The 8,939-nt window shown below is 38.9% G+C and overlaps 1 protein-coding gene across 7 annotated transcripts; it reads left to right on the top strand.

Annotated features, from left to right (window-relative positions):
• The first annotated feature begins 3,896 nt into the window (after nt 1–3,896).
• LOC118761050 (bromodomain-containing protein 4B-like) lies at nt 3,897–6,778 on the top strand. 7 transcript variants are annotated; one of them, XM_036498694.1, is made up of 3 exons: nt 3,898–5,583; nt 5,617–5,644; nt 5,678–6,778. In XM_036498694.1, the coding sequence occupies exons 1-3, from the start codon at nt 5,310–5,312 to the stop codon at nt 6,351–6,353; spliced, it is 978 nt and encodes a 325-aa protein (XP_036354587.1). In that variant the 5' UTR covers nt 3,898–5,309; the 3' UTR covers nt 6,354–6,778. The 7 variants fall into 7 exon arrangements, with proteins under 7 accessions (XP_036354582.1, XP_036354587.1, XP_036354586.1 ...); XM_036498695.1 differs by having other exon boundaries at nt 3,899–5,580; XM_036498689.1 differs by having other exon boundaries at nt 3,897–5,976; nt 6,007–6,778.
• Nucleotides 6,779–8,939: the final 2,161 nt, after the last annotated feature.

Here is an 8,939-nt window from a genome sequence, read left to right as displayed (position 1 = left end):
GAACCAGCCGTCGATATTTCTTCGTCTTCTTCCTTTATTAAATTTTCTCTCCTGCCAACTGTTTGGCTTGCTTTGTCTTTCTAAATCCTAACCAGTCGCATTCGTTCTCTTTAACCGTCTCTCTTTCTCCCTCCAAACCTCCCTCTCTCTCTTCCTCTCTCTCCTCTCTTTCTTCTATCTATCTATCTATCTATCTATCTATCTATCTATCTATCTATCTATCTATCTATCTATCTATCTATCTCTAAATCTCTCTCTCACTTTCTTATCTCTCTCTCTCTGTCTTTCACCCTCTATCATTCTAAACTGGCTCTGTCTCTCGATATCACTCCAGGACTTTAGCTTCTATTTCTCCCTCCCTCATGTTCTATCTCTCTTTCACTTTCCAAACCTCCCTAGCTTTTTCTCTCTATCACTCCCTTTTCTCTCCCTCTCCCACTGTATCCTTCTCTATACCTTTGCTTTTCTTTCTCACTCTCCCCCCATCTCTCTCTCTCTCATTATCATTTCCTCGTCTGTTGCTTCTCTCAATCAACCTTCCTCTCCAGTTAATAAAGTCGATTACTCTCCAGTGCTCTCACCAAACTGTAACGCTGTCCTCATTCTCTCTCCTTTTCTCCCCACTCTCCCTCTCTTTCTTAGCCTCTGTTATTTCATTCCTCACCCTCTACCTACTCATGTTGTCTGTCATTTTCTTTATCTAATGCTCTCTCTCTCTCTCTCCCTCTGTCTACTACTTCTAAGATATCCATCTTCTCTAAATTTACTCTCTATATAACATCACCCGTTTACTCTTCGCCATCTGTTGAAGTCGCAGCTAACGTCGCATACTCTTCCTCAAACACACACGTACACTAACACAAATACATTTGCTCTCTCTCCTCTCTCTCTCTCTCTCTCTCTCTCTCTCACACACACACACACACACTCTCTCTCTCTTTCTCTCTTTCTTCATTTGTTACTCCCTTCCATTTCTCAAATCACTCCGGCACTATTTCTCTCTCTGTCTCTCTCTCTCTCTCTCTCTTCCCGTCTACAACGCTTCATCTTTCCACCGCCATTGCTCTCCACTACATACTCTCTCTCTGTCTCACTCTCTCGATTTCTCTCTGTCTATCTCTCACTCACTCTCTCTATTTCACTCTGTTTGTCTATCTCTTTCATTCACCCCGTCTGTTTCTCTTTATCTTTTTCTTTCTTCACTCTCTCTCTCTTTCTCTCTGTCACTTAGTATCTCTATTTCTCTCTGCCTGTGTCTCTTTCACTAACTCTCTCTTATTTATCACTATTAACTTCTACTTCTTTCTCTCTCTCTCTCTCTTTCTCCAACCTTTATTTCCTCTTCTTCTCTACTAAATACATATTTCTTCCCTATGACTCTTTCTATATGTGTATTTATTTCTCTCTCCCTCTTTCTTCAATATATTCTCCCCTTCCTCCTCCCCTACCTTCACAACATTCTCACTCTTTCTCTTCGTGTCACCTCCAATATATTCTCTTAATCTATCTACCTCTCTCTCCCTCTCTCTTTCTTCCTCTCCTTTTGTTTCTCTCTCCCTCTTCTTCAATATATTTCCCTCCTCCTCCCCTACCTCACAACATTCTCACTCTTTCTTTCGTGTCACCTCCAATATATTCTCTTAATCTATCTACCTCTCTCTCCCTCTCTCTTTCTTCCTCTCCTTTTGTTTCTCTCTCCCTCCCTCTCTCTTGATCTCCTTACATTCTCTGAAGCTCCAGTTCCTCTTACTCTCCAGTAAAACCAGTCTAACTCCATCACTAACCTCGTCTTAATCTATTACTTACTTTCTATTTATTTATCAATAGCTTTGAATCGTCCTCTCTCCATGTCGCAAGTCCGACATTTTTTACTCTTTCTCTAAACACCTGCCTCTCTTTCATTTTTAATCTCTCCTTCCTCTTCCCCCTTTCCTTCACAACGCTCGCTTATTCTTTCACCCTTTCACTGCGTAGCATCTCTAATTCGTCCACTTTTCTCACTCTTTCTCCCCACCTCTCTCTCTCCCTCTTTCTCTCTCTTTCTTTCTCTCTAATAAGCTCTCCTTCCCCTTCGCTCGCTTTCTCTTTAACTTTTTCTCCACATGTTGCCTCTTCCCCAATATATTCCCTTAATCTATCTACCTCTTTACCTTTTCTTTCTCCCCTCTTCCTCTCTCTATTAATTTCCCCTTTTCCCCCTCCTCTTCTTTCACATCTCTCGCTTACGCTTTCACCCTTTCTCCACGTTGTAACTCCGACACATTTTCCTAATCTATCTACCTTCCTCTCTCTTTCTTCCTCCTCCATTGCCTGTCTCTCTATCAAACTCCTCTTCCTCTTCCTCTTCCTCTTTCTTCTACAACACCTACTTTCACTTTCCCCCTTTCCCCATGTGTCACCTCTTTAATCTATCTACCCCTTCCTCTCTCTCTCTCTCTCTCACTCTATCAATCTTACCTTCCCCTCCCCCCGTCTTATTTAACAAATCTCACTCTTTCACCCTTTACTCATACAGCAGCTCCGATACATTTCCCAGTCTCTCTCTTTCTCTCCTTATTAATCTCTCCTTCCCCTCTCCCTTTCTTAATTACTCTTACTCTTTCTAAATCGTAACTCGTCGCTTTTCTCTTGACTCCATTCAGCTCTAATCCACCACCATCACCACCACCACCACCATCCAACCAACCTGTCCGCCATTTCTCTCTCTTTCTCTCTCTCTCTCTCTATATATATATAACTCCCTTTCAATAAACTACACGCTCCTTTTCTCTTTCCTACACTATTTCTTTTCCCTTTTTTTAACTTCGATATCTCATTCATTCATTGTTTTTCCCTGTCTTTCTCTTACACTCTATTTCTCATATAGCTAATCAACCAGCTTCCAATCATTCAATGTGTTTTTCTCTCTCTCTCTTTTCCTACTTCTCTCTCTCTCTCTCTCTCTATCTCACTGTCTGTCAGTCTCTCTTGCCTATATATGTATTCTCTCTTTATAAATATATATCCTTTCTCCTTTTTCTCTCTCTCTTTTCCTACTTCTCTCTCTCTCTCTCTCTCACTGTCTGTCAGTCTCTCTTGCCTATATATGTATTCTCTCTTTATAAATATATATCCTTTCTCTTTTTTCTCTCTCTCTCCCTATATATATATAAATATATATATATTTACGTGCATATGTGTGTGTGTGTGTGTATTTCTCCATAAATCACTCTCTCTTTCATCGAACTTCATCAAATCGAACAGCCAGCCAGCCAGCCAACAATCTAACTCACCATCCGACCAACCATCCAACCATCCACCCAATCTATCTGTTTATCAACTCTCGCTTTCATTCAAACATTCACTCTCCTTCCTCCCTCCTTCCCTCCCCTCCCTCTCTGAATATATATAAATATATATATATATATATATACATATATATACATATATACACACACTTCTCACTCAAACTCCCTCCCACACTTTCTCTCATTCAATCACACAAACTCTCTCTTCTACTCTACTCTTTCTCTCTCTCTCTTTATCCGTCTCCCTCCCTCTCTATATAAATTTCATTTAATCTCCCTCTCACCCTTTCTCTCTCAATCAGACACTCTTTCACTCTCCCTATATATCTCTTCATCTCCGTTCATTTCACTCAGTCTTCCTTCCTCTCTTTCTCTCAATCACAAACACAGTCTCACTCCCACTCTCTCTCTCTCTGTTTATTTCACTGAATCCCCCTCCTACCCTTTCCTTCACTCAATCATACACTCTCTTCCCCCTCCTCTCTCTCTCTCTCTCTGTTTATTTCACTGAATCCCCCTCCTACCCTTTCCTTCACTCAATCATACACACTCTCTTCCCCCTCCTCCTCTCTCTTTCTCTCTATCTGTCTCTCCTCTCCCGGCCGCCCCCTCTCTCAGATACAAAAAAAAAAAAGAAAATCGATCGATCATAGCTCTCGCCATCATTCTCGTATGGAAGAAAAATGAACACTGCCTCTATTGAACTGGGTGTAGTTGGAGTTTTTGACGCAGGATTTCAAACTGAAGCAAACAGAAAATATGTCCATATTTTATCTCTATTTACGCGGCCTTCTCTTAAATGGCTTCCGATGATGAATTTGGCGCGACTTTCTTAACCCCTTTTTCCCACCACCCCTATCTTATTTCGTTTTATATTTTACACTTTATTTCATATATCATACACCCTTGCTTTTTCCTTGGGGGGGTAAGGAGGTCAGATATTTTTTCTATATTTTCTCCATTCTTCCACCGCCGTCGCCTCCACCCTCCCATCCTTAATCTTCCCCACCACCAGAATACCCTTCATCTCACGACCACCACCCCGTTTCATTCAGGTGGGATCTCTCTGACATTATTATTATTATTATATTCATTATTTTCATTGTTATCATTACTATTATTATTATTACTATTATTATTATTATTATTATTATTGCTGTTATTATTGTTGTTACCGTTTTATCCACTTGTTTTTTCGGTGGCGGGGGTACCTGTTTTCCCACCACACATTTCCACATCTCTGTCTTTCTCCATCAAAAGATACCTCGGCGGCGTCGCAACAGGGATAATTTAACAGCAACGACGATTCACAAGGAAACATCAACAAGTCCTTTCAAGGGTGTCATTTTTATTTTTTCCTACCATTAAGTAACACCGTCATAAATATCACCACCATCGTCATCGTCGTCATCACATCATCACCACCATCATCTTCATCACCATCATCACCATCACCATCATCATCATCACTATCCCCGTCTTCATCATCATCTGCCTCTAAAGGAACACGCGCGCGCACACACGTACATATATACACTATATATATATATCATATATATATATATATAGATACAGATATATAATATTGAAGATATATATGTGTATATATGAGGAGTTATTTACTGTATATGATAACAACATGCTTTGTCTCCTGTTACTTGGAAATGTGGATATATTCTTAAAAGAGGATTGACACATTTTTACCTTCATATATATAATATATATATGTAAAATCGTCACTGTTGTATATAATAGAAAAATTATATTTGGAGAAAAAGATACTATTATTACCAATTGACCACTCTATCTACCAATCTAGCAAGCAAGCAAGCAACCAACCAACCAAGCAACTAACCAACCAATTTCTTCTGCTCTTTGGATATATATATATAAAAATATACATACGTATATATATATGCATACTTATGTGTGTATATGTGTAAAAAAAATCATCTTTCTCTTTGCCAATTCTTATGAACGGAATGTCGTAGCAATTTCACCTTTTGTTGTGTGATTACACACATGCACACGCATACACACACATCTATACATACACATACACCTACACCTACACACACCTATACAACATATACATGTACGTGTACGCATACACACCACGCATACATAGACACAAGCAGAAATACATTTACAAACAGATGTATTTTTCCTACATATCCACCATATAGCGCACACAACGATCTCTTGATTATAATACATACACGCCAGAAATTACAATTCGACAACGCACCACCACTTCTTAAGCCACAGCTTCAACAGCAACCACCGCCACCACCACCACCACAACAACAACTACTACATCAACAGGGACAACAACAAATTCATTCACCACCATCGACATCTTCATCATCATCATCAACATCATCAACAACAACAACACCACCACCACCGTCCCCACATGAATACCATCCGCTGTTATTGTTAGATCTACTACCACCAACACTACCACCGCCACCACCAATACAGCTTGCACCATTACCATCGAAATCAACACCACTACAAGTACAACATCAACAACTGCAGCCTATACAACAAACACCGTCATTGCAACAACAACAGCAGCAAACACCACAACCACCACCTCCAATAACAACAACAACAACAAAAAAACTAGTATCACCATCATCACTGCAAGAACAACAGCCACAGCGACCACCAACACCAACACCACCACAACCAATACTACAATTAGCATTACCACCACCACCACCACCGACACCTTCATCTTCATCACTACAGCAACAAAACCATCAAGTACATCATCACCATTATCATCAACATCACCTTCATCACCATCATCATCATCATCATGACCCACATGATTTACAAAGCTTCAGTCGGCCATGTATTATATCAAAAACACCTGCATCGCGAACAGTAACTACATCATCCCTAACCACATCAAATATAACCACAACCACAACCACAAACACGACCGCAAGCTTTTATGACCAAAATAGCATACAAACAAAACGAAACGAAACCAATAAGATAGCCCACTTATTATCAATACCCATAGCTAAGACAAAGGAAACTGCAGCAACGTAGCTTCTTCCCCCAACATGGATGGAAATTTGTCTGGTTAAATTCTGAGTGTAATAATAAAAAATAATAAAGCGGGGGATTTCACTGTCAGCATGTAGCCATTATCAAAAATGTTTTCTCGGGGGGCGGTTGGTGTTACACTTGTCGGCCATGATGCATAGCTAGAGACACCATTGAGATGGATTCAAGGAAAACATTAATACACGCACATATAGGTCGATATAAATATAAATATCTATATATACACACGTATACACGGACATCGTTGCACACCAAACACAAATACAAAAACAAAATACACTTATACGATGAAAGACATATAGATATACGAACAACACCACAATCTCTTCCTCATTTAGAAATACACACGTAGAAAAAAAAAACACATTAAGACACATACATAACATTAATTTGAAATCTGATTCTAAGTCCCCCTCCCCCTCTATCTATCTCTCTCTCTCTTTCTTTCTTTATACACACACACTGATAAATACAGCCATATATATACGCATACACACATACACAAAAATAAAAAATATATCTATATTTGCATGCATATACACATACAAATACGCATAAATCAATCCATTCGAAAAAATATTGACTAATATATATATATACATATATATATATATGATATATGGTATATATTTGTATGAATGTCTGTGTATATATTATATACAGGTGCATACTGACACACTTAACACATATTGTACACGCATATTTATGAGTGAATTTTTTTCAAAAAAGCAATATTATAAATTTACAAATATTAAATACAAGTGTGTGTGTGTGTAAATTTTATATATGTGTGTGTATATATATATATAAATATATATATTTATATATATATTTATATACATACATAAACAAACACACAAATAAAACACAGACATTAAAACCAAATAAAGAAACAAACGAAAAAAGAAAAAGATATATATATTGAATAAATATATATATATGTATTAATTATTTATCTTAAATATAAAAAAATATTTAATAAATTTTTTGAGTGACAAGAATTGATTTTAAAAAGCAAACGATTTATATTTGAGCAGACGACAGATAGGATTCAAAGAAGCAGACGATAAGGTCGGTAGAGCTGTAAGTGGAGGTTAATATATACATATATATATATGTATGTGTATATGCATATTATATATTATATATATATGATGTGTATACGATATACCCTGGAAAATATACAAGAGCCAGGATTTAATTACATAACGGAGAGAAAGCAGGCAGCCCTCGATAATAATAAACCTAACCAAACTTGTGTAAGGGGAGAAGCATAGAAACACTCTCTCTCTCTCTTTCCGCAGGAACGAATAAATCATACAAAAAAATAATCAAAAAATACGACAGATTAAAAAAAAAAAAGAAAAAAATCGAAAGGTTTTGATTCATTCTAAACATGGATGGTTATTATGTCTACAGAAGAACGAAACGGTTACCAGTTTAAATAACTACAGCCATGGGCAAAAAGATACAATGTATTGGACGTTACGTTATGGAAGGACAAACTTTGGGCAAAGGTACATTTGCACGCGTGGAATTGGCAAGTCATAGCATTACTGGCTGTAAGGTGAGTGACCCTATTTTCGTTATTATTATTATCATTATCATTATAGCGAAAGAGGTGATATGGTGGACCCGTTTGAAAGGGCTATGGTCAGACACTTTCCTCTTTGGCCAAGGCCTCCCGTTTGAAAGGGCTAAGGTCAGACACATTCCTCTTTGGCCAAGGCCTCCCGTTTGAAAGGGCGAAAGTCAGACACTCTCCTCTTTGACCAAGGCCTCCCGTTTGAAAGGGCGAAAGTCAGACACTTTCCTTTGGCCAAGGCCTCCCGTTTGAAAGGGCTAAGTTCAGACACTTTCCTCTTTGGCCAAGGCCTCCCGTTTGAAAGGGCTAAGGTCAGATACTTTCCTTTGGCCAAGGTCTCCCGTTTGAAAGGGCTAAGGTCAGACACTTTCCTTTGGCCAAGGTCTCCCGTTTGAAAGGGCTAAGGTCAGACACTTTCCTCTTTGGCCAAGGCTTCCCGTTTGAAAGGGATAAAGTCAGACACTTTCCTCTTTGGCCAAGGCTTCCCGTTTGAAAGGGCTAAAGTCAGACACTTTCCTCTTTGGCCAAGGCTTCCCGTTTGAAAGGGCTAAGGTCAGACACTTTCCTCTTTGGCCAAGGACTCCCGTTTGAAAGGGCTAAAGTCAGACACTTTCCTCTTTGGCCAAGGCCTCATCAACTTTTTCAAGTTTCACTTGAAAAGGAAGATGAGGGTAGAGAGGGAAGTGCTGTCTGGTAGCAAGTTTATTGAAAGGTGGGTGAATGTCGCAAGAATGGCCAGTATGAGTAGACCAATTCTGAGGATACACCTGTGAGAATTAAAAGGAAATATAAAAGGAGAAAGGGGCTCTCTACCCCCTTTTGACCAGGCTCCCGTGGCTTTTATGGGTTTTTCCACGAGTAACCTTTCGAAGCACCTCCCCCTTTTGGGAGTTCTATTTGTTACATATTTTCGTTGTTACACTGATTTTTACACGGATTTTTGAAAACGGACAAAACCCTTTGTAACTTTTCGTCCTGTTTTG

The sequence above is a fragment of the Octopus sinensis genome, unplaced genomic scaffold (genome assembly GCF_006345805.1).
Source record: "Octopus sinensis unplaced genomic scaffold, ASM634580v1 Contig06870, whole genome shotgun sequence".
Taxonomy (NCBI): Eukaryota; Metazoa; Mollusca; class Cephalopoda; order Octopoda; family Octopodidae; genus Octopus; species Octopus sinensis.
The sequence above is the reverse complement of the archived record's forward strand: the minus strand, read 5'-3'. Positions and strand labels throughout refer to the sequence as shown.

Coding starts and splice junctions, on each gene's coding strand:
- LOC118761050 (XM_036498689.1), top strand. CDS start 5,310: ATGCACACGCATACACACACATCTATACATACACATACACCTACACCT. Junction 5,977..6,006: donor ACCACCAACACCAACACCAC/CACAACCAATAC, acceptor TAGCATTACCAC/CACCACCACCACCGACACCT.